Source organism: Chiloscyllium punctatum, chromosome 15 (genome assembly GCF_047496795.1).
Source record: "Chiloscyllium punctatum isolate Juve2018m chromosome 15, sChiPun1.3, whole genome shotgun sequence".
In the NCBI taxonomy this organism is placed as follows: Eukaryota; Metazoa; Chordata; class Chondrichthyes; order Orectolobiformes; family Hemiscylliidae; genus Chiloscyllium; species Chiloscyllium punctatum.
Window position 1 is genome coordinate 58,384,241 of NC_092753.1, and position 27,423 is coordinate 58,411,663.

Genomic DNA, 27,423 nt, shown 5'->3' on the forward strand with positions numbered 1-27,423 from the left:
AAGGTGCCTGACCTGCTGCGCTTTTCCAGCAACACATTTTCAGCTCTGATCTCCAGCATCTGCAGTCCTCACTTTCCCCTCCAACATGTGGGTGAGGAAGATGACTGATTCCCTGGAAATTCAGTGTGCATAGTAAAAAAGTACTTTGAAAATACAGTAGTGAAATTATTTTCTTCTTTATCTATGCAAAGTTCATATTGCAGTCTTTTCCTTTTCCTCTGTTGAGCACGGATGCCTGCCAAACTCTCCACATCTACAAAGAACTATATGCTGCATATGACCCCTCTTGCTGATGCAGATACAACCCCGTTCAGTTTTTTCCCCTTCCCTTCTGCTTAGTGCTACATGTCACAAATCTATCTTTAACATGCACAGCAGTTCGAGCCCTTTCCTACCATTCAGAGCTGCGTGCCTATCATGGGCTGTCCCTTCCAGTCAGAACCGCCTAATATATCCCTCTGTTTCCTTTTCCCCTCCCACCCAGAAGTGGGCTACTTACATCAATTTCTTTATTGTAAAAGACCTTCTTGTTTAAGTAAGCCTGTTTCAAACACTGGCACAACAAGCAAAATTCAGTCAAAATGCTTTGTCATCGAAAATGCTCACTACAGTTTGATGTAATTTTTCTTCTAGCTATTTCAGGTAAGGATATTTGATTTTCATGCATTTTTAACTTTATGTATTCAGTTCTATGGGGATATTCTTAACTTTTTCAAAGTATAAGCAGGTGTTCTGTTCAGTTAACCATTATACCAGCACCTGATTTTTCATTACATTTAACTCAATGGACAGCTGCTTTGACATCCATGGCTGTATGTAATCATCAAAATGTTAAATTATTCTTATAAATTATGTTTAATCAATCCTGTTCTCATTTGTCATGTCACACCTCCAAGGCAGATGAGTCTTGAACCCAGACTTTCTAGCCTAACAATAGGGAAAATCTTTCCTTATATATTTAACTTCCAAATAAACTCTGGAAATTAGAGTTCATTTATTTAATTATAAATCAGGTGTGTTTTTTATTGTATCAGCTGCTGCTACGAATATTTATTATATTTAATCAAATATTTATTTTGTATCTTTTGCTGTTATTGACAATGCTGTAGTACATTCTATGTTGTGAGTGCATGTCCAAAAGCTAAAATAGCCAATATTCACAAAGATGTGTGTGGGCAAAAGATACATTAATTATATCTTCTCAATATAAATTCCTTCACATTCAATGTTTCATTCAAAATTTTAGATTAATTACTTCTAAGAGATTATAACAATTGCAATTTTTACTTTTGGACATTAATAATACTGATTTCTGATGAAAATATCACTGACACAACAGCTTTGCCAACTTGTCCTTCTTGGAAACAAGTCAATACACTGGGGCAGGTCTAATGATATATCTGATCTACTGTAAGCAGATTTGACAGGATCTTAGCTACTATTAATAATTCATTCTAAAAGGGTGAAACCATTATGGCACCTAGGAATTTTCTCAATCAGTTGCAGGTAACCATATGAACTAATGTCCTTAGTTCTAGCTGGACAAGCAGTGTGAACTTGCCAGTGCTTTGTGCTCTCAGACTCTGAGATTTGCTTAAACTTGAGCAGTAATTAATTCTGTGCATATTTTGAGTTCTCTATGCCTTAAATCTTTCATGCTCAGCCAAAACCCCTTGAATAGGTTACATTCCTAATGTCTGCAACTATCAAAGGCTAACTGATATTCTTTAGTATCTTGGATTAGATACTCAAATTTGATGATGGGTTTCCTTGTATGGCAGAGACAAAATTGACCAAAAACAAATGAATACATTTAAACAGTTTTATCTTTCAATTTACAGGTTTGTTTCTTGCAGAAAGCAAGGGTAAGGCAACAGATGTTTATGGAGAAATTGGAAAGTCGATATTTTTACATGCGAAAAGTGAAAGCTCTAAAACTGATGACATTAAATGGATGAAAGGAAATGTAATGATTGTACGATACAAAAGTCAAACTTCTAGATCCTATGGGAGTTATAACAATGAATTTACTGTTTATCCAAATGGGACCCTGACATTTAAAATCATGAATAGCAGTGAAGGAACATATCACTGTGAAATATACAGTACAGATGGAAAGCTAAAATCTCTCCAAAGCATTCAACTGCATATACTTGGTGAGTGTGTTTCTTTTAAACCATTTTTCATTAGAGTATTGCATAAAGCTTTGAGCCAAATTTTTTGGGTAAAGATATGGAATTCTAAATTGCTTGAATAAAGAATTTACTCCAGGTAGTTCAGGCATTTCAGGAAATATTATCCAAGTCCTGATTAAAATTTAGCAGCACTCTGTCGAAGCTACAAATTCTTCTGAATCATGAAGTATCAGCTGTAACATGAGCCTGTCTACATGTTCTTACACATAGAGTGCATGCTATTAATTAGATTAGATTAGATTACTTACAGTGCGGAAACAGGCCCTTCGGCCCAACAAGTCCACCCCGATCCACCAAAGCGCAGCCCACCCAGACCCATTCCCCTACATTTACCCCTTCACCTAACACTATGGGCAATTTAGCATGGCCAATTCACCTAATCTGCATATTTTTGGACTGTTTCTTTGCACTTTGTGTAAAGTTGCACTCTGTGAGCAGGAAGAGTGCAAGATAACTGCATTGGTACCATCTGAACTTTGTCTGAATCAATGGAATTGCAAATTGATGTGATATATAAATTTCAATGTCATTGCACTGTGAGTGCAATTTAAATGCAATTTTAATGTAAGGGTGCAAGCCTCCTATTGATCTGGCATTGTAACAAATCGTTGCAACTCTGCTGTAAGCTCTGGATATTAGCATGGTTCTGGTAAAGGTGTGGAATTGGAATTGGCACCAATAGAGGTTTGAACAAATATCACCCTTAGATTGGTGCTAGATTGGTCTTGTAACTGTTCTGGTACTGTCATCATCTTTGTCCAGCAGGTACTGTCTGTGTATGATACTGGGCTTGCACTCTGATAGTTTTGCTATTTTGGATGGTCATGCCCCAGAGCTACAACATTCCTGTCCATTATGACGAAAAAACAAAAGAGTCTAAGCATGATTGGTATACACAGTATAAAGCAGATCTTAGTAATATTTGTCATCATAATAAATCATAGGAAATTAAATCCTAAATGAGTAGACATTTGCTGGTTTCTAGGCAAAAGTAAATTAAGTGTTTCAAAAACTTGTCTCTTTAGAATGAGTTTGCACAAATTACAAGCAATTCAGAATAGTTACTATAAACCAGGAGCAAAATGCAAAGCTGTTGTCCCATAATGTATAATTTAACTGGAAATCACGTAACTCTGATTTCAGTCTAGGATGGCTAATTCATAAACTATTCTGTTCTACATTATGTTAATTGGATATCTAAATGGTTCTTTCTCAGAATTGTTTTAGTAAATTGTACAATGCTATTTCTTTCTTTTAATTTGCTGTAATTGAACGGTTTGTCTTAGATAATTAAAATTATTAAATTTGAAATTTTCCATGTTAAAGAACTACACTTGTTCAGTTGTTCTACGTATGACAATACTAGGGAAGATGTAAAACCTTTAGAAGATTTAAGTTAAGTGAATCATTCCCACATTAGCAACATTTCCAGAATGGTCAATAAGATGTCCAGCTTGTTTTTCATAATTTTATATTAATTGATTTTGTCACTGCATTTTCTTCAAAGCTGTTTATACCCCAAAAGATTTGTTATACATTGGAGACTAGTGCCAGCTTTTTTATTTGTCAAATTTCATATCACTGTGCAAATCTGTTTGCCAAGGTTGAAGAAACAAAGACGGGAGAACATTTTCATTAGCCCTTCTACTCATGTCAAACCACCTTGTAGGCTGTGCGTTGTTTATCAAGAAATCACAGCTGCACTGTCCTTTACTGTACATTGATCAAGTGCTACTAAACAAAGTATTGGGAATACATATGAAAAATCAAACTATAAAAATCAACATTTGAAGGAAAATGATAACTGTCCCCAGTTCGGCCAAAATGTCATTCTTGAAATTAAGCTTAGTCCTTCTTCTTTAGTGGGATATAGTAGGACTGCAGATGCTGGAAAGTCAGTCGAAAAGTGTGGTGCTGTAAAAGCACAGTAGGTGAGGCAGCATCCGAGGAGCAGAAGAACTGAAATTATTCCTGATGAAGGGCTTATGCCCGAAACATCAACTCTCATGCTCCTGCTGTGTTTTTCCAGTGCCACACTTTCTGACTTTTTTTTTATTGGTGTATCAAATGGAGATACTTTACTTCCACTTTTTTCAGATTTTGCACAGTCTAAAACTGTAATTTATGTGAAACATGGATTTCAAATTTCTGCTAGGTTTTCTTCATTTGTTAACATATGTATCACAGAAAATTGTGAGCTACAGAATTACAATTGTCCTAAAAATCCTAAAAAAAACATGGGAAGCAATTGACAAGGAATATATAGAGCTAAATCAGAGGGATCCCTAATGTTAGCTAGAATCAGAAAACTAAAGTAGTTAAACATGATAAACATCAGTAGTGTGAAATTAAATTACGTCCTTAGGCTTATTCTGTGTTATTTGATCTTCTATGTTATACATTCTGCAATATAGGATGACATCTATTTCCAGCGTTACTTTTACATGAATTGATCGCTGAGCACTGTTTAACTTCTTGTTGTGGATAAGAGATGGAAAAATTCATTTGCTCCACTTTTTTTAAAAAATGCCTATTGCCTTAACAGATTATCGATGGTAGAGTGTAAACTTCAAACGTTTCTTACTAAAACCAGTTAAAGTGTCTTTCATTTCTAGCTGAAATAATACCAGCCATAATACCATGAGTTTGAGGAAGTTTTCTTTTACATTTTAATTAGCCTTTGCTTCTTCTTTTTGGAAGCTTTCTGATGTCACTAAAATAACAATGGGAATGGATTAGGAAAGGGGGAGGTGTGACAAGACTTGAGTGTCCCTATGTACTAGTCGCTGACAGTAAATGGGCAGGTGCAGAAGGCGACGAAAATGCAAAAAATACCAGTCATGGTGAGAGAATTCATGTACAGGAGTAAGGATATCTTGCTGTAATTATATAGTTAAAAATTACACAACACCAGGTTATATTCCAATACGTTTATTTGGAAGTACAAGCTTTTGGAGACCTGCTCCTTTAGCTGGTGGCTGTTTTTCAGCATTTCCAGGTGTCCATCGTGTTCCTCCTCATCTGAACAGATCCTGTGTATGCATAGGGCTTGTCCATAGGGGATAGCTGTTTTAATATGTTTATGGTGGAACCTCAAGAAGTGCAGCATCATGAGATTATTCATGGCCTTGCAGTACTGAGGTGCCCATCCTTGATGGAGATGGGTGTGTCCAAGAATGAAACTAATTCTAAAGAGTAGTCCATGATAAGTCTGATGGTGGGATAAAACTTGTTGATATCACTGTGCAGTTGTTTTAGTGACTCCTTGCCATGGGTTCAGAGGAAGAAAATAACATCAATATATCTGGTCAGAGGTCCTCTGCAGCAAATAAGTCTTGTTCGAAATTGTACATTAAAATGTCAGCATATTTAGGTGAAAATGTGGTCCCCATGGCTGTTCCTGTGTCTAGATGAAGAACTGGATGTCAAATGTGAAGACGTTGTGGTCGAGGATGAAGCCGATGAGTTGTAGGATGATGCCTGGAGATTGGCAGTTGGTGGTATTGAGTGCTGAGGCTGTTGCAGTGATGCCATCATTGTGGGGGACACTGATGTAGAGTGTTGAAACATCCTGTGCTCCTTATTCTGGCTAGTAGCAGATGCTCTCTCTCCCTGCTTGTTTCAAACTGTCCCGTTTAGAGGCTGCCCTCTTATAGATGATCCCTGGCTAATGTGTTACATGATGTGAAACCAGAGTGGTATTAAAAGCAAAGGGAACTTACTACTCCCTCACCATTCCACAGCCCTGCAGTAAATCACCATAACAACATCAAACTCATGGTCTGCTTCCAAATATAAAAATTATCTATAAGGTCAAACCCTCTTCCATTCTTCTTTCTTGCTGGTATTTCCCTCGAGGTTAATCTTGCCAGTCTCCTTTCTGTTAGGTTTACCCCATTCCATTTACCTTCAATTTTCTACCATCAGAATACAAGTAGGTCATTTGGTCCCTCAAACGTGTTTCAACATTCAATAAGGTCATATATATATTCTAGGGGTCTGATGTAGGTACATAGTTTCTTAAATTTTGCTAAAAATAATGGAGCACCAATAGATCAATGAAGCTTCCCCTCATCAATTTCTTCTTCCAGAAAAATCTATTCATGTGCAAATAAGGACTTTGAGATGAATGACATTATTCTGGTCAATCACATGGCTCTATAATGAATACATCCTCCATTCTTTCATTCCACAGCTTCTGCATTCAAGATCTGCATTTAAACTTCCCTTGCTGTCTCACTTCAAAATACAATGACTTTCTATGCCCATGTACTTACCCCTTCTTGGAAACTTGTGACCCATAGTTTGGCCAACTTCTGAAGTGTGCCATCTCTACAGCCTGCTATTCTCCTATGGCCTTGATAATAAGCAAGAAAATAATCACTTATTTGTACCTGTCATCACACATATTCCCTAAGAAGTTTATTTCTTCTTTGATCCACATCTGAAAGTGGAAAATCTTCCTTCAAGTAACTTACAACAGTTGCTTCAAACCCCTCAATTTTGTCCCCAATTTTTAATAGTTTCTGCATAGTTACCAATCTGATTAATCTCCTGCAGACCTCCATTCTTGCTGCCCTTACCTCAGCAGAACCTTTACATACTCTCTCATGAAAGTATGAGACAATCACCAGATTGTCGATGTACACAATTAGATATTCCCAAAATGAAATTATCACCAAGCCTGACTCCACCCTCACCACATTGTAATATTTGCTTACTTTCAAAGTTATCACCCCTTATACCCTCTCCAAGATGATCATGTCTTCGTGCTCTCCAGGGCCATTTGTATTAAATTGTGAACCACCCAGTTTCATTTTCTTGGCCCTATGTTAAGGAACATTGTCCTCTCCCTTTGAAATGACCAATAGCCCCTTGCTTCATCAAAAACCACCTTGCTCTTTCTGTTTTTGGAAACTACTATTTCACTATTTCACTCTCCCTTTCCTCCAAAGGATTCATGAACATGTTGTCACTTCTCAAATTTGGGCCTTTTTATCACAATACTTCATGTTCCAGTCTTATTCAATCAGCTCTCAGATCCTACCACAACCCCCAAATAATCCTTAGGATGGAATTGGTCTGTGACTGTACCCATGGTGTATTATTTCCTGTCATCAACTTCTTCCTATTTATAGGTATTGATAGATCAACCATACAATACTGTCCATTATCGGACCAATGCTGAAGAAGCTGCAGTGTCCCCAATTAAATATTTGGAAGACTGAAAGTATAGTGCTCAAATCCTCTGACTGATCTTTGCAATGGATTTAATTCAATCTATCATCTCAGGTTGATCCGGATCATTTGTAGCACTAGCATGTTCATTGAATCATTAAATCCCAACATAGAATCATAGAGATGTACAGCATGGAAACAGACCCTTTGGTCCAACCCGTCCATGCCGACTAGATATCCCAACCCAATCTAGTCCCATCTGCCAGCACCCGGCCCATATCCCTCCAAACCCTTCCTATTCATATACCCATCCAAATGCCTCTTTAATGTTGCAATTATACAGCCTTCACCACATCCTCTGGCAGCACATTCTATACACGTACAACCCTCTGCGTGAAAAAGTTGCCCCTTAGGTCTCTTTTATATCTTTCCCTCTCACCCTAAACCTATGCCCTCTAGTTCTGGACTCCCGACCCCAGGGAGCAGACTTTGTCTATTTATCCTATCCATGCCCCTCATAATTTTGTAAACCTCTAAAAGGTCACCCCTCATCCTCCGACGCTCCAGGGAAAAAGGCCCCAGCCTGTTCAGCCTCTCCCTGTAGCTCAGATCCCCCAACCCTGGCAACATCCTTGTAAATCCTTTCTGAACCCTTTCAAGTTTCACAACATCTTTCCAATAAGAAGGAGTACATATTTGCACGCATTATTCCAACAGTGGCCTAGCCAATGTCCTGTACAGCCGCAACATGACCTCCCAACTCCTGTACTCAGTACTCTGACCAATAAAGGAAAGCATACCAAACGCCGCCTTCACTATCCTATCTACCTGCGACTCCACTTTCAAGGAGCTATGAACCTGCACTCCAAGGTCTCTGTTTAGCACCACTCCCTAGGACCTTATCATTAAGTGTATAAGTCCTGCTAAGATTTGCTTTTCCAAAATGCAGTACCTCGCATTTATCTGAATTAAACTCCATCTGCCACTTCTCAGCCCATTGGCCCATCTGGTCAGATCCTCGTGTAATCTGAGGTAACCCTCTTCGTTGTCCACTACACCTCCGATTTTGGTGTCATCTGCTAACTTACTAACTGTACCTCTTATGTTCGCATCCAAATCATTTATGTAAATGACAAATGTATTGGACCTAACACTGATCCTTATGGCAGTCCACTGGTCACAGGCCTCCAGTCTGAAAAACAACCCTCCACCACCACCCTCTGTCTTTTACCTTTGAGCCAGTTCTGTATCCAAAAGGCTAGTTCTCCCTGTATTCCATGAGATCTGACCTTGCTAATCTCCCATGTGGAACCTTGTCGAACACCTTACTGAAGTCCATATAGATCACATATACCGCTCTGCCCTCATTAATCCTCTTTGTTACTTCCTCAAAAAACTCAATCAAGTTTGTGAGACATGATTTCCTCGCACAAAGCCATGTTGACTATCCCTAATCAGTCCTTGCCTTTCCAAATACATGTACATCCTGTCCCTCAGGATTCTCTCCAACAACTTGCCCACCACTGAGGTCAGGCTCACTGGTCTATAGTTCCCTGGCTTGTCTTCACCGCCTTTCTTATAACAATGGCAACATGTTTGCCAACCTCAAGTCTTCCACCCTTACAGGGTTGAAGCAGGCCATTTAACCCATTGAATCTACACTGACCCTCCGAACAGCATCTCATCTAGACCCACCCCAATCCTATCCAGGTAACCCTGCAATCCAAAAACACATTGCAATTGCGTTCTCTTGTCCTGCCAGACGTACAATTTTCAAGTTGAATGGCTGCAATTATAAGCTCCATCAAAACAGTCTGGAATTTTTGTTATTAATTTTTTTCTAAAAATTTAAAGGGTTACGATCAGTATATACTGATTGTCTCAGACACATTACTGACAATATAAATGTTTAAATGTTGCAATACCAACACCAAGCTGAAGGTTTCCTTCTCGATCGTGGGATATTTCTATTGATGATTATTCAATTTTCTGCAAAAGTATCCAAAAGGTCTTTCTATCTGCTCATCATCTTCTTGAAAGTGCACAGCACCAACACCCAGATCACTCACATTGACAACCAGCTTGAATGGTTTGTGAATTAGCTTGGCCAACATGTAACGGTCTTTTACACAACTTTCAGACTGTCAATTGGCTTCTGCCATCTTTGGCCCATGGAAATGTTTTACACTTCAATAAGTCAGCCAGTGGAGCAACTACACTGCTAAAATTTGGTATGAATTTCCGATAAAAACAATCCATCACGAGAATCATAGCTCTTCCTTCTTCCTCAATGGTATGGGAAACTCCCCAATAACCTAAGTTTTCACATCACTTGGGGCCAAATTTCCATGTCCAATAATATCACCCAGGAATGTGACTTGAGCTTTTATGAATTCACTCTTAGCCAGATTTATCACCAAGCTTGACTCCTGAAGTTGATCAAATAATCCTGCTAGATACCCCAAATATTCCTTCCATGTGCTACTAAAAATCACCAGATTGTTGATGTACATAACACAATTAGATAGTTCCAAAATGACTTTATTGTTTCATCTTTGAAATGTGGTTGGCACTTTTTCATATCAAATGGCATGAGTTTAAACTGGTACAATCCATTCAGTATTAAGAAATCCGAAAGAGTGAAGGATATTTTGGCTAAAGGTACTTGCCAGTATCCCCTGAGTAAGTCCAACTTTGAAATATGAGTTGCTAGTCCCATTTTTTCAATACTGTCTTCCAAATGTGGAATAGGAAATGAATCAGATTTTGTAATTGCATTGACTTTGCAAATGTGCAGGTTAGGTGAATTGGTCATGCTAAATTGCCCATAGTGTTAGATAAAGGGGTAGATGTTGGGGAATGGGTGGGTTGTGCTTCGGCAGGTCGGTGTGGACTTGTTGGGCCGAAGGGCCTGTTTCCACACTGTAAGTAATCTAATCTAATCTAATCTAATTGTTGAGTACTATCTCGTTTTGGCACCATTATGAGAAGTGAGCTCCATTTTTTGCAACTCATTTTCATTACATTGTCTTTGAGCATGTGTTCAATCTCTTTTTGAATCTGCACCAACTTTAAAAGGTTAAGTCTATAAGGATGTTGCTTAATTGGATGATCATTCCCTATATCTACATCATGCATAATTAGATTAGTACTTCCCAACTTATTCCCACATATCTCCCCACATGATTGTAATAATTCTTTCAGGTCATGTCGATTTTTCTCTGGAAGGTAACTCAATAATTTATCCTAATTTTAAAAACTTCTTTGTTGTCTAATTTAATTTGAGGAATGTCCAAGTCAGAAACACCTGAACTTGGTTCTTCCCTCTGTGTTGTAACCAGTAACACATTCTCCTTTTGCTTTCCTTCCCCATCAAAATACCTTTTCAGCAAATCCACATGACATACTCTGTGAGATTTCTTTCTACCTGGCATTCTTATTAAATAGTTCACCTCACTCAATTTCCTTTCAATTTGATAAGGCCCAGTAAACCTTGCTTTTGGAGGTTCACTAACACTTTAACCTCTCTCGTGAAATTGCGAATTTTGATTTCTTATCTGCTTCCAGTTTTATCACATGCTGTGCTATATTTAAATTCTGTCTAGCTAACTCACTTACTCTATTTAATCTTTCCTTAAATTTTGACACATAATCCAAATATGACTGAATTTTGACTCATCAATTTTTCCCAAATTAATTTGATTGGCCCTCTCACCTCATGCCCAAAAACTAATTCAATTGGAGTGAATTTGGTAGATTCATTAGGTGCATCCCTAATTGCAAATGGTATAAAGGGAATTCCTTTATCCCAATTCTCTTGTTAATCTTGACTATAGTCCCTCAACATGGTCTTAGAAAATTTGATGCCACCAATCTAACATTCTCTGTGATTCAGGATGGTACAGAATGGATTTTAATTGTTTTATTCCTGTACATAACTTCCTTGAATAACTTTGATGTAAGTTTTAATGCTTGATCTGATTGTATTTCTGTGGGTAATCTGTATCGAGTAAAAAAAATTGTGTAACCCTTCTACCCTTGTTTTCTCAACCACTTGATCAAATATAGTTCCTGCTAATTGAACTTTGGCTTCCCTACCTTTGATTTCTCTTCCTGCTTCAACCTGTAGCTTTGTGACCTTGTTACCACACAATGAGGAAATATCCAGGAAATACTTCCATTAACATTTCAGATCCACTGGCCTTTCAACCACTATAGGTCTTACTCCAACCTGTAAACCAGTTATGTCATTACCAAGGATAAACTGTATTCCTGGAACTGAGATTTTTTCTATTACACCTACCACCACTTCTCCCCTTTGCCCCAGACTCTTCAACCTCACTTTATGTAATGGAACATGACTCTTCTCACCATGAATTCCACGTATTACTACATTTGCTGGCAATAGTCCTTCTGAATTACATATCTTCTCACTTCTCACCATCAAAGATTGATTTGCTCCCGTATCTCTTAAAATCTTGTTTTCTTTACCTGCTCCTCCTGGCATACATGAATAAATCTTGCCCTCACAAATAAATTCTTTAAAGGAATCAGGCACTTTCTTCTCAACCAACCCCTGACCAGGTTATGCATTCTTTTGCAGTTTTTTTTTAGTTTCCACTGTGCTTCCCTTTACCACTTCAACAAAACCCACAGGTTTATCCTGTTTTCCCACACCCATCTTCCCAGTGTTTTTGCGAAACCACCAACATGCCGACTTCATGTAGCCTACTTTATTACAATGAAAACACCTAACCTTTTTTATTTCTCTTTCCCCTCATGGACTTTCTTTTTACTATCTTCAGTGAGCTCTCCTCTTCCCTTACCATCTGAGGATTAGATTTTCCCCAATTTCTCTGCCTCGCAGATTGAAATTGTTGTCGGAAGCCAAACTTCTCATTTATGCACCAACTTATAATCATCTGCCATTTCCAATCCTAATGTTGCAGTCTTAACTCTCTGCTCTTCCACATGAGTTCCCACTAAATCAGGCAGTGAATTTTTGAACTCCTCCAAAGTTCAAATATTTAGTGGATTTTTGACACACTTAGAAAATGTTTTATCTATTTTCAATGCCTTCATCCACCTATTAAAATTATTTTGTTTGATCCTTTCAAACTTGATGTTTGTTTGAGCAGGTTCGCTCCTTAGATTCCCAAGGTTTTGGGTACTAGCTCATATGCACTTAAGATGGGTTTTTTCACCTCATCAAACTCCCCAGATACATCCCCTGATAGTGATGCAAATACCTCACTAGTTTTACCTATCAGCTGTGTTTGGATTAACAATACCCACGCGGTTAGCAGCCATTTCATTTGTTTAGCCACTTTCTCAAATGAAATTAAAAAGGCTTCTATATCCATCTCGTTGAACATAGACAATCCTTGAACATATTTAAACAAATTCCCACCACTCCAATGGCTTCAAAGGGATAACTATCCATCACTATCTTCATCACTACTCCTGCTTTATACCTCAAACTCCACCATTCTAAGTTGACTTTGAATTTTCATTTCCAACCTCTGAAGTTTCAACTCTCTCTCTCTTTCTCCCTTTCTTCCTCTCTTTCTCTCTTTGTTCTCTGTCTTTCTCCTTCTCGGGTCTTCTTTTCATTTTCTTTTAATTATAATTCTAACTGTCTCATTTCCTTTTCATGTTTAAGATGCTTCATTTTCTATTAAATTTAGCCATTTCCAAAGATTCTGTTGGCATTCCTGGCAATTGTAAATGCTGCGCAATTGCCACAATAATCTTCTCTTTCCTCACAGACACAGGCAACCCCCAACTCCAGTTTGTCTGTCAATCCCAAAAACGTTCCCTTGCTCACTTTCTATAAAACGCAAAGTGACTTCTTTCACCCCCAGGAAACTCCTAGTGACTGTAAGAGCCATTATTACTCAACGTATGTGCTAGTTAAACCAACTAAATTCAACATGCAAAATAAAGACACCAGAGTCATAGAGTTATATAGGTAACTCTATAGAAATGACAGCACGGAAACAGGCCCGTCGATCCAACTTGTCCATGCCGAACAGATATCCCACCCCAATCTAGTCCCACCTGCCAGCACCTGATCCATATCCCTCTAAACCCTTCCTATTCATTTACCCATCCAGATGCCTTTTAAATGTTGCAATTGTACCAGCCTCCACCACTTCCTCTGGCAACCCAAATCGACACACGCACCACCCTTTGCATGAAAAGTTGCCCCTTAGGTCTCTTTTATATCTTTCCCCTCTCACCCTAAACCTATGCCCTCTAGTTCTGGACTCTTCGACCCCAGGGAAAAGATTTTGTTTATTTATCCTATCCATGCCCCTCATGATTTTATAAACCTCTATAAGGTCACCTCTCAGCCTCTAATGTTCCAGGGAAAACAACCCTAGCCTATTCAGCCTCTCCCTATAGCTCTAATACTCCAACCCTGGCAACATCCTTCTAAATCTTTTCTGAACCCTTTCAAGTTTCACAACATCCTTCTGATAGGAAGGAGACCAGAATTGCATGCAATATTCCAAAAGTGGTCTAACCCATGTCCTATACAGCTGCAACATGACCTCCCAACTGGCACTTTTAAAAGGGAGAGGAACAGACAAAGGCAGCACATGGTCTGTGCAGGACAGAGAGAGACAGAGAGAGAGAAAAAAAACCCACACTGCTAACTGACACATCAATGAACCTGTTATTGCCTTTGCTGTTGAATTCATGTATCGCTGGACATTGGAGTGCATCTAATTAACAAAATTAACAAAACACTAACACTTAACATTCATTGCCTTTGAGCTCAATTATCCTAAACCCATTCTGAAATTAGAGATTTGATCCTGGAGAAATCCCCAGTTTGTTCTGGACCAGACCAAACCCCACTCAAAATATATTAAGAAGGTAGCCTAGACCTAACATCTTTTCATTTTGAAAGCAAAGTGCCAGGCATTGAGTTTGAGATGCAATTTGATTGGTCAAGCTACCAGATATGAAGCAAAGTGCACTTTATTTATACATTATCATTAAAATATGACAAAAGAAAGAAGAAATTGGAATAACTTAACAAAATAATAGATTATTAACTCCTGCTAATTAACTGTTCCAATATAGTAACATCCCATAAACGCACCCATGGCAAAAGGCAAGTTCAAAAAAATAGATTGTCTCACAGACAATTCTCCAGTCCAGGAGGAAAAACATCAAGAGGCAATTCTGAGAGAGAGCAAGAGAGTAGCAGGGACTGATGTTTTACAGCTTTCGCCCAGCATTAATACCCAGCAACAACTTCAACTGAAAACTAAAAATTAAAACTTCTGAATCTGTGCTGCTTCTATTGTTCCAACTTTTAAAACAAAAACCCAAACCTTATAAACTGTTTACTCAAGTGGCTCTGAGTAGACTACTTGCCACCTTTGCCTAAAAACGTCTCTTCAAAAAAAAAGCAGGACAAAATATATCTTGTAAAGGCATTTTATCGGCACCACACAATCGCTCCAGGGTGGAATCAAACTCAGAACCCTGACACTGTGAGACAGCAGTGCTAACCACTGAGTTCACTGGCCCACTCTTATCAGGTTCCAACCTGACCTTCTGACCCCAGATCACATTTTTCCACTTCCACATGATTGCTTCCTCCACTCTTATAATAACTTAATTAATGCTGAAACTTCCATCCTTGCCTTTGTCATCTCAATGGTTCTAATTCTTTTATATTGTGCATCCAGTCTTCCACTCTTAGTAACTTTGCTCACTTAAAACATTGCTTTCTATGCCTCTCCCTGGCCCTCTGTGATTGTGCGCTTACAATGGTCCCTGGTTGCCCACCAACTGTATTTTATATTTCCCATTCTTCTGAGTACATCCCTGTATGTCCTTGTTCATGCCTGTTTACATAAACTACTACAATTGTCTCATACTACATGGTGTTTTGTTCCTCTGACTCTGGTCTTTTATAGACTGATACATCCCACTCACCCACCATTGATATCAATGCCTTCCATTGTCTGATTCCCTCAGCAACTCTATTTCCCTATTCTTTAAATTTCTCCTTAAAACACACCAACGTTTTTGACAACATGTTGGTTTCTTATTCCTTTGTTCGTTAACTGTATCTTTGTTCTATCATCAGTTCCATAGCCTAGTGCCAATTTCCTGTAAGTTTCCATTGTCCTTGCACACTATTTCTATGCTAATTATCATCCAATGGCTTCTTTAATGCTTTAATTGAACCTGCTTCCACCACATTTCTGGGCAGTGCATTCTACTTCCTGTGAAAAAGATTTCTCTTGCATCACCCTTGCTTCATTTGCACATTACTTTATATCTATGCCCTGAAATTCTGTTTCACTTTTACTCCAGTCCAATAATTCCTTTCAGTGATGTAATAATTCCACTCTATGCATCCTCCGAAATACTTTCACTCCCCCAATTCTGATCTCCTTTGAATCACTCCACTATTGTGAGGGCTATACACTGTCAAAGTCTAAAATTCTCTCTTGTCCTATACAACTCCCCTCCAAACCGATCTGACTGACTAAGCACTAATCATCTAAACTAGTCTTGATTTACGTGGCTCAGTGTCAGTTTTTATTGAGGAACATTCCTGTGAGAAGCGTTCAGATTATTCTGCATTAAACTAGTTACATAAATGTTATTATCATTGTTCCTGTTGCAGGTTACTTGTTTAATATGAAAACTTCTTTATTTCTTTCAGAGAGTGTCTCAAAGCCAGTTTTGAATTTTAAATGTATCTCTCAAAAAGTCAATATAACCTGTGAAGTGGAGACCGGAACTAATTTCACTATGAGCTTAGCTGGAGGTTCACTGACAAAAAAGACAGACAGTCATCGATATCTGAATATGGTCAAAACCTTGGGAATGAATGAAAATGTGGAATTTGTTTGTACTGTTAGCAACAAAATTAGCAGCGCCACTACTTCAAGAGTGATTGAGTGCTCAGGTAAACATGGCTTAATAGTTTAGAGTGATTGTAGGCTTTCTCTTGCAATGGTCTTTATGATTATTGTCTGACGATGGGAAACTGAGAAAGCTTGTTTCTCTGCTTTCAACTTCAACTGATTAATGCAGAATTGAATTAATCTGGAATGCTTCCTGATCAGTAAATCCAGATAAAATTAATTTCACAAACTTCCAAATAAGTAACTCTAGGTTTTATAGAAAATGTGATAGGGTGTGACATCAGATTGAGTGAATCTTGTTAAATCTACATTAAGTTGGCCAGAAACTCTTAATCAATAAATCAGAATAAATTTTCAACTTAATGACAGCTGATTAAATAAAAGACCTTTCTCTTGTTTCTGTTGATATGCTTGCCACCACTGTCTCAAGTCAGTTAAGAACTGGCAACAAACATTGATTCTCCCAAATTTCTCTAACTGAACTAAAAGCTGACATCAAGTATGAAAAATCAGCCAAAATTCCACTTGAAATCTTGAGTTAAATAACCTGTTGCCATTGAAGAAGTTTGTCATTTTCACACAGGCATTCGGATGTAATCACCTTGAGGAAACAATGTTAGTTTACATCAATTTAATATCAAAATTCAGAGTATAATGTTATAAGTTGATCTTATTTTCTCCTTGCGTTGTCTTACACATTCCCTGATCCTGATTGAGAGGGCATGGCCATTCCCTTTGATGAACTTGGGTATATTTTCAGATTCTCTCATTACTCACTGAGGCTAATTTTGAATTTGGCAGTTGCCTACTGAAATAACTCCAGAGATGCCGGTATCCCATCACCAATCCGCCCTTTATTTACGTGTGGAGAGTCCTTGACACTGATCCAGCTTCCTCAGACCCAGCTCTCAGATAAGCAGAAGCTTTGACACATTTGGTTATATATGTCTGCCAGAGCTCACTGATTAGACCAGATTACAAGCCCCAATCAGGAACTCATGTTCTATGAGGTCCACATGAGTGACCTCATTGCAATCACTACATCTATCATAATTATCTGGCCCAGGTCTCTTTTGAGTTTGGCAGGTGAGCTGCCAATGTCATCCTTGATACACCTTGCTGCTGTATCAGCTCAGAGGTGTGGAGCTGCATTTATCAAGATCTCCAGGCGGATATGGTGAATTGGGGGAGGGAATGGTGGGGCATGATTCCAAAAACACGTGAGGATGACTCTGTTGTAATTTGTTGAAGTCCGAAGGAGAACCTTCTGGCTCTACATAAAAGATGCTCCTCATGAGAGTCTGCATGTACCCCTAAATTTGTAACTATCTTTCTAATTATCTCATTAAGATTCTGATTTGCATGGGAAACTGTCTACCAATTATATCAGGCAGGTGTGCTAGAACCCAGTAGTGGAGTCTTTAATAAACTTATTGTTGGGTGAACTGGAAGCTGTTTTAAGCCCTTTATTGTTTTGTTAAGGCTGATTAGAATTTGAAGGTTAAGCCAATCATACATTTTAATTTAATATTTTTACAACAATAATTATTTCCATAGATATTTGTATATCACCAAAATAAAATGTTTTAGTATCATTTTATATTATAATCTTAATGCAATTACCATATTGTATTTCTGACATGGGATGTGTACTCTTACATTTTACTGCATGCCTGTAAGGATATTATTCATATTTCCATTATTCCTTTTTATTTACAGAAACAGAGGCCAAATCTATTTTTAATTATTTTTTAATGATACTAGCAGGAGGAATATCTGTGGCAATCATCTTTATAATCCTAATGATTTATTGCATTCTAAGATGTTGTCAACGGAAAAGGGAAAGTGGTAAGTAATTTTATAAGTCTGTAAGACACATTAATTGTCAACAAATTATTGATTAACTTCTTCAACCCAACCACAAATGTCCCAATAAAGGTTGTAATTAAAAAGAAATGAACTTGAACATTACATTTCACCTTCTAGGGAATGGGTTAAGATAAACTCTACGTAGAGAAATCCTGTGTTTAGATCAGAGTGGTGCGAGAAAGAACATTTGCCATAGAGAAGTTGTGTATCTATCGTCACAACCAAGACTCGAGATTTCAGTGAAGTTCGAGATGTTTGTGGAAACGCTTCTGGTTAATTGTTTAATTGTTCATCGCTATTCATGACATGGTTTCGAAGAACTGAAGACATTGTGGTCTGATTGTTGTTTCTGGTATTGCTTCAATCAGTCTAGGGCATGCTCTTGATCATGCATTTGCAGGTTTCACTGGCTGACACCTAATTTTTGGGCACATTTGGTGCTGCTCCTGATACAATTTCTATATCATTGAAGTAGGATTGATCCTCCAGTTTGATCATAACAATAGAGTGAGGGACATTCAGGTCACAATGTCACACATTTTATTTGCATATAATTCTTCAGATCCTGTCTCTCCAAAATGCAGAGTTTTGAGCTGCTAGATGTATTCGGAATCTCTCCTATTTAGAACATTTGTAGTGGCACACTATACAAATGAGTCTAATTTCAGTATCAATATGAAAACAATGGTGACCTATTTTGCTGAATTGCTTGCTAGAAGGGTATTATGAGTGAACCAAGTTACTATGCATCTGGAGTCAGATGGGGGCCAGACCAGATAAAGAGGGCAGATTTCCTTCCCTAAAGAACATGAGGGAACCAGATAGTTCCACAGTTTTGATGCTGGCATCTTCTATTCATGCACTCCTGAATCGTGCTCAAATCTAAGTATTTCTTTCTAACTATACCTTGGTTGGGGTCTGAACAATGTAAACTGGGACGCGATTTGTGACAGAATCACATGAGACACACAGCGTGGCCCATCTCAGTATCAGGAGAATCTTCCATCTTCTTTTTTGCTTTTCATGATGGGTGTGAGGAGTTTTTCACTAAGCAGCAGTAAGTTGCTAATTAATAAAGTCCAAAGCTGATTAAATACCTCATTAATAATTAGCTATCTCTATGACCTAACCATCCAAGCTCAAGTGTTCTCGGCATGGAAATCCCAGCAGGTATCTGGGGACGTCAGCTTGCTGCTTGGTCCATGCCAGATACTGAGCACCAATATCTCAGGGTATGCTGCATGAGCACCAGCCACATGCATCCCACAGACATTGGCATCCAATATGTACCAGCCTCTAAGAACACTCATGTCATATCTCTGATCCAGTTACATTATGCTACTGGATTTCAATGTTGTACCTTGGGCAATTGTGGCAACTCTCATTGTAATGTTGTAGCTAGGCCACTGTGCATTCAGGGACACACACAAAGTTCATGGACTGGATTGGGCTGCGAGGCTTTTCACTCACTGTCATAGCAATCACTCACAATGACCCTACCTGAATACTCACTGCATCCTTGCCTTGCTTTATGTGCTCAGTGCCTTCAGCCAGAGATAACAGCCTCACCTTACTTCTGTCCTGCCAGACACAAACACAGGAAGCTTGACATGATTATCAGCAGGCCTCAGTCAAGTCAAGGGAGATAGTCTTTGGTCAGAGGACCCTGGCAAAGTCAGTTTAGAGCAGTCTCAAATACCAGCCCAGAGGCTTGATCGCAGTCAGTCAGTCACATGAGGATGTCAGAACTAGAATGCTTTATACATATGGGGTGGAGCTGAATGTCAGACAGCCCATCAGCAGTCTTGTCTCATTCTGCCCTTCAGGTGGCTGTTTTCCTCCTAGGATGAGAAAGACCCATGAAAGTGGTGGCACAGACATTGCTTTCCATCTAATTGAGGAGGTGTCCCCTGCAAGTGAATAGGCAGCACTGAGGGTATGTAGGGTTCATGCAAGGGTTTTGGGTGGGAAACAGTGAGTGAGGCAAGATGTTGCAGGCAATAGTGAGAGCAGCAGAGACTAAGTCTTGGTGGGAGGTGGGCACAGTAACATAGATAGAGGAAGTGTAAGGTATTGAAGAATATATTGTGATACTTGTGCTGGGAATTTCCCCAGACAGCTGAGACTGCTTGAACCCAGGTGCCAACCTAAGGCAAAACTGGCATGGTATGGTGCCATGCATGTATTGCTTGGCCTGGGATAAGAGAAAGTCCTGCCTTTACACTCTCCTGTCCAATAGGACCTACAGATCCCTGCCTGCTAAAACGGGACGTGAATTTCCCCCGTCTGCCATGTCCTGGGTAATTCTCAGGAATTGTGTCAGGGAACTATGGATTGATAGTGTTTCTCCAGAAGTAAAACTGACATTTAGAAATGGCACTGGCACAAGGGATGCCAGTAACTTCGAGGATATCCCAACAGTAGTGGGATGTTCCAGGAACAGCTCATGGTAAGATGGGAATGGAATCAGACATGACAGACATCAAAGGGGAAGGGTAGGCAGTTGATGAGGTGACTGGTGAGATAGGGTGAGAAAAGTCACTAGGCCTCACGAAGAAAAACCCACTAAAAATAGTCACAACTCACACTTATCCAAAAAACAAGGTTTAGCTCTTTGTCTCTGGCCCTGCCTCAGACTTCAGCACCTCCAAGCTGAATTATTTCAATGCTTTGCTTGTTGTCCTTCAAATCCTCCACCCTTCATACACTTCAACTGATTCAAAAACCCTGTTGATATTTATAATTAATACTCATATATCAAAATTTAGATAATACCAATCCTCAGAGCTGCTAGTGATTGTACAGTAAGATATAGGAGATATAGGAGTTTGATTAGTTCATACTTGGAGGTAAGTGCAATTTTGGTTTCTTCATCTAATATGGGTTGTGATCTCAATGAAATCTACAATATACCTAAAGGGATGGACAGATTAGCTGCAGCTAAGACATTTCCCCTGGTTAGTGAGTCCGGACACAATTTAAAGTAAGGGGGATGCTATTTGCGATAGAGATGAGGAGAATGTTTCTTCTTACCCAGAGGATGGTGAATATTTAGAAATTTCTATCGCAGAGTTCCGTGGAAGCACAGTCAGTTAGTAGAGTAGAGGTTGATAAGGTTTTTTTTGTCATTGTTATGGAGATACTGTGAATAAAAATCATTGAAGTGCCTGATCAACCATGATTGTACTGAATGGCAGAGTAGGCTTGGCATTGTACTGAGTGGTAAAAACAATGACTGCAGATGCTGAAAACCAAATACTGGATTAGTGGTGCTGGAAGAGCACAGCAGTTCAGGCAGCATCCAACGAGCAGCGAAATCGACGTTTCGGGCAAAAGCCCTTCATCAGGAATAAAAATGAAGGGCTTTTGCCTGAAACGTCGATTTCGCTGCTCGTTGGATGCTGCCTGAACTGCTGTGCTCTTCCAGCACCACTAATCCAGTATATTGTACTGAGTGGCCTACTCCTGGTTATATGTTCCTATTTTATTATGTGGTGATATGTAAGTGGTAGGAATCAGACTGACTATCCACTGATTTTTAATAATGAGGCAATAGACTCTCGAGGAATACAGTGACTGTGGATTGCAAACAGTTATTTATCTCGCTTATCTCCCCAGTTCACTGTTTCACTTCTTCCCTCCAAACTGAATTATTGCAATATTTTATCACTCTGCCTGCACAAACCTTATTATTTTCTGCTTTTCTGTTTTAAGATTGGATCAAGCACAAGTAGTTGTACAAAAAATTGCCAATTTATTGAGAAAAGTAAAATAAGCTATTTATAAATTGTTACAGATCTGCCCTCATGCCATACTGCTGATCATTCATTTCACCCATACTGAACATCATTTTATTTATCATTTTAACCAGGCTCCACTTGGTAGACATCCATGCACAGTATATCCAAAATGGATAGCTGTAAATTGTTAAGGGCACTGTTAATACTGAACCTTTAAAGGAAGCCTGTGCTAGAGATGATTTAATGTGTTTACACGTCAGTGAAAGGTTGAGAGAAGAAGCTGAAATTATTAGAGAACACAGGCTCATGCTCACCTCTAGACCATAGGGAGGCAAGAAAGAAATTTTGTGGGGACTTGTCAGACATAGAACTTTGTAGCGGTTTCGCACAACTGAAGATTTGCTAGAACATTTCAGAGGGCAGTTATGAGTCAATTACTTTGCTGTAGCTCTAACTACACAATTTTCAACATCATTTAGACTTGTCAGGTACTGAAGCAATTCTAGTCCATGGGCAGCAAGACCTAGACAACATTCAGACTTGGGCTAATAAGTGACAATAAAATTCACACCGTCCAAGATCCACGAAATCTCCAACAAGACCAAATCTAACAATCTCCCTTTAATATTAAATGGTGTTACCAACACTGAATACTCCACTTTCAACGTCCTGCAGTTACCAATGACCAGAAACTCAATTGGTCAGCCAGGCAAATGCTTTGGCAACAAGAGCAGATGAAGACTAAGTATTATACAGTGAATAACTCACCTCCTGACTCCCCAGTGCTTGTCCACCATATATCACTCACAAGCGAAGAGTATGGTGGAATGTCTCCACTTGCCTGGACTTATCATATTATTTTGTGCTTTCCTGTTTTTAAAATCGGATGAAGCATGAGCAATTGCGCAAAAACAACTAATTTATTGAGAGAAGCAGAATAAGCAATTTATAAACTAATACAGACCTTCCCCCATGCCATAGTGCTAAGTGCAGTTCCAACAACACTCAAGAATCTTGATACCATCCAGGACAAAGCAGCGTATCTTGACTGGCACACTATTCACCACCTCAAACATTGACCTCTTCCACCACTGATGTTCAGTGACCATGTGCCCGATGCACTGCGGTAACTCACCAAACTAGGCTCCTTTGATAGCATCATCAAAACCTGTACTACTTTGAAGAACAGGGCAGTAGATGCATGGGAACACCACCAACCGTAATTTCTACTCCAACCTATACCACTTCCTAATTTGGATCTATGGCTTGTATCTTGCATTTTTTTGGGCTGTGTCAATTTTGTGGAGTTTCATGGAGGGTTTCTCCGCATGAGGCCTGTTGATTTTCTTGTGCTATTGTCCTAAGCTCAGCTCATTAACCACTGCGTCCACCCTTACATCACTCCTCTCCAAAGTTAGTCTGATTCCGTCAATTGTCATGGCTGGAAGATCTTGCCACTGCCTGGAATTGCTGTAATGGACTGGCCTCTCCATTGCTGGCATAATTTTTATAAGACCATTGTGCATCCAACAAGCACAGTCAGCCCGGAGGTGCCCTGCACAGTTTGTTACACTTGGTCTGGACAGGGCAGAACTGAAGAGTTTGGAACCCCACTTTGCAAACTGGCGCCTAACGCAGGATGCTGCGACACACCACTTTGTCAGAGATTCTGTTCAGTCTGAGAGCTGGCTGTGAGGGAGCTGGTATCAGTATCAAGGACACTCCACGTGTAAATAAAGAGTGACTGTATATACTAGCTTCTGTAAAGTTATTTCAGTTTCCTTCTTCCATTCCAAACCAGAGATCTGATACTCTGCTCCTAATCATACCCAATTAGTCAGTTTTTGTAATTCCCTGTAGCCTTTCCTGCTCTTCCTGCTATGGTGACTTTGTTCTACTCCTTAATTCCTTCTGGCAAATATGCCAGCCCAGTAATTTATCTTTGTGATGAATGCCCTCATCTGGATCTTCACTATCACTGGGTTCACCCTCAATTAGCCCAGTATCAATTCCATATTGATTGGGAAATTCAACCCAACACATCATCTCCACACTATCCCAGGTCAAATGAAAAGGCTGAGATGACACTGAAAGTTACTAAAAGTATCATGAATAAATCAGGTAAATCCCACAAAGATGCAAGACGGTCCCCGAGTAGAGGAAAACGCAGCCTGAAGCCTTGGAAAGTACAAGGAAAGTACACACTGTGTACACATGACTCTTCCAATAGCAAAATAAGTCAGTGAAGTAATAGGTGAGTGAAAAATATCAAGCTGAAACTGCAGAAAGCCAAATTTCATTTCAATAAGCCTGTCAAGCTATTACCAAAATAAAGTATGAGAGCCCATCAGAATACAAATATTCAATGTGCTCAGCAATAACAAAACTAGCCAGTCCAAATGGCAACTTGAGACCTGCATGGAGTGGTTGCCACCTCAATAGTATGCAGTGGAAGTGAATGACCAGATATACCATCGCAATTGCAGTTACATCCACCCAACTGCAGAAGCTGTTCCCCAACTGCAGGGGGCAGATCAGGAGGAAGTGGATGCGGTATTTACACACAATGCACATCAGCCACCAGGCCAGAGGTTCACAGGGACACAACAGAAATAGAGCAACAATGACAACACAGCGACAGCAATTAACTTAGAAACGTCCCTCTCTGGCAAAACACTATCAGCTGGATGAACAGCCAACAACAACTAGCAGACATACCAGGAAGACACCAGCACAGATTAGGGATTATGTGTGCAATGCATGCACAGATTGATGGGAATATTGAACTGAGAAGGCAAGAGAACTACAGTGAATACATAGATCTTTGATATCTTAGGTCAGTGCATTGAATATAAGAGTTGGGAGGTCATGTTGCAGCTGTACTGGACATTGGTTTGGCCACTTTTGGAATACTGCATGGAATTCTGGTCTCCCTGCAATAATAAGGGTGTTGTGAAATGTGAAAGGGTTCAGAAAAGATTCACAAGAATGTTGCCAGGGTTGGAGGATTTGAGCTATAGGGAGCTGTTGAATAGGCTAGGGTGATTTTCCCTGGAGTGTCGGAGGGTGAGGGATGACCTTATAGAGATTTATAAAATCTTGACGGTCATGGATAGGATAAACAGACAAGGTTTTTTCCCGGGGGTGGGGGAGTCCTATACTCGAGGGCATCGGTTTAAAATGAGAGGGAAAATATTTAAAGGGGTTTTAGGGGGCAACTTTTTCATGCAGAGGAGCTTTTATGGAATGAGCTGCCAGAGGAAGTGATGGAGGCTGGTACAATTACAACATTTAAAAGGCATCTGGATGGACATATGAATAGGAAGGGTTTAGAAGGATATGGGGGGGGGGGGGTGGTTGGGTGGGAGGGGTGGTGGGGGAGGATGTGTGGTGTCAGAAGATAAAGAGACTATTGGTGCTCCGACACTCTACATGGGAGAGTATGGTAGATGTACACAAAGCCAAACTGACCTACTTTAGGTAATTTGGTAAATGTCAGACAGACAACTGAACATTTTATATTCTATAACATACTAACAATGCTGTGTTGGAATTGGTTGCTTATTTCTGTCAAGAGGCACTCTTTGATTATCTACACACAAATGTCAACACTTTTAGGTTAGATTCCCTACAATGTGGAAACAGGCCCTTTGGCCCAACCCGACTCTCCAAAGAGTAACCCACCCAGACCCATTTCCCTCTGACTAATGCACCTAACAGTATGGGCAATTTAGAATGGCCAATTCACCTAACCTGCACATCTTTGGACTGAGAGGAAACTGGAACACTCAGAGGAAACCCACGCAAACATGGGGGGAATGTGCAAACTCCACACAGACAGTCGCCCAAGGCTGGAATCAAACCTGGGACCCTGGTGCTGTGAGGCAGCAGTGCTAACCACTGAGCCACCGTTCCACCCATATTTATAAAACCATACCTTTTATGTCCTCAACATTTAAAGCTGTTGAAACAGTTCTGAATTTTGCCTGTAACTTTGGAGTGAGGGATTATCTACTTTTCTGTGAATGAAGGACCAAACTTTGTTTTAACCTGTTCTCCAAATAACGAATCAATACTTAAAACAAAGGTGTTGGAAGGTAGGTGTGTGGTGAGCATATATTGCCCTGTTGGTAATGTTAACAAAAAAGACTTTTGCTGACCTGAGGACAGTTTGATGAATGGATTTTACTTTGTATCATATTTTGCTGATTTTGTTTGTGTGAATAATTTACAACAATGATTTTTGTTTCTTTCTGTCCAGTAGTGGACACTGAGCTGGAGGTCCCCATGGAATTTAGACAACAAATGAAACAGTCAAGGCAACCAATCCCAGGACCTAGAAAACACAATGAAGAATACAGTGCACCACGACAAAGGGCAGAACCCCGAAAACCCAGGGAGGGAGCAGAACGAATGGACGGAGAAGAGAGGGCACAGAGAGCTGCAAGGGCTGAGAGGGCACAGAGAACAGAGAGGGAAGAGAGAGCGGAGAGGGCACAGAGAGCAGATGATTCACAGAGGGCAGAGAGAGCACAAGGAGCAAAGAGAGCACATAGATCAGAGAGAGAACAAAGAGGAGGAAAAGGAGAGAAAATGTATAAAGAGAGGAGACAGAGAGGAGAAAGGACACTGGAAGGAGATAGATTGCAAAGAATAGAACATCCAGAATTAAGAGTAAACAGAGGACCAGTGCCTCTCCCACCACAAAGTCATTGATTCTGACTAACAAAATTGCTTTTGGGAAATAGATTTATAAAGAATTATATAATAACAATTTATAAAGAAAATCATTCCTACAAATAGGAACAGTATCTCCTTAAATATTGTAAGCCATGCTTGGGCTTTTTGTTATTGTGATAGCATTGCAATTTCTATAGATGACTTAAAACAATAATTTATTTATACAACAGTTTAATAATCATTAGTATGCAACTTGATTTAAGGTCTTTTGAACTGTATTCATAAATATTAAAATTTTCTTAACAAGAAGAATAAATGTATATAATTAGTTTGAGTTTACTTTTGCAGAATAGTATTCATCGCAGTTCCAGCTAAAAAAAATCAAATATTTGACAATTACTTCATTTTAATATTTTCTAAGATGGAACAGCAACATGATTTTCATTTTTAAATAAAGAACTGTAGATGCTGGAAAACTGAAACAAAAACAGAGTGATGTGGCATCATCTGTGGAAAGAAAGCAGATTTAATGTTTCAAAACCCTTGTCCAAGAAGGCTCTCTTTCTCCAGCAATTTCTGCTGTTGTTTTACATCTTTACATCTTTACACTGCAGCGTTACAAACAAAGAAGGAATAGGAGTTGGCAACTTGGTCCTTCAAGCCTGCTTTGCATTCAATAAAATCATAGCTGATCTGATGTTAACCTCATCTTTACATTCCTGCTAATCCCTGATAATCTTCCGCTCTCTTGGTATCAAGAACATATTTACTTCTGCCTCAAAGATATTTAAAGATTCTGCATCCACTGCCTTTTGAGAAAGGGAATTCCAGAGACGCACATCCCACTGAGAGAATTGT

General features: G+C 39.3%; 1 protein-coding gene across 1 annotated transcript; it reads left to right on the forward strand.

Moving 5' to 3' along the window:
- The first annotated feature begins 492 nt into the window (after positions 1-492).
- LOC140485910 (T-cell surface antigen CD2-like) lies at positions 493-26,819 on the forward strand. The gene is made up of 5 exons (XM_072584358.1): positions 493-642; positions 1,842-2,156; positions 16,072-16,317; positions 17,996-18,124; positions 26,147-26,819. The coding sequence occupies exons 1-5, from the start codon at positions 582-584 to the stop codon at positions 26,599-26,601; spliced, it is 1,206 nt and encodes a 401-aa protein (XP_072440459.1). The 5' UTR covers positions 493-581; the 3' UTR covers positions 26,602-26,819.
- Positions 26,820-27,423: the final 604 nt, after the last annotated feature.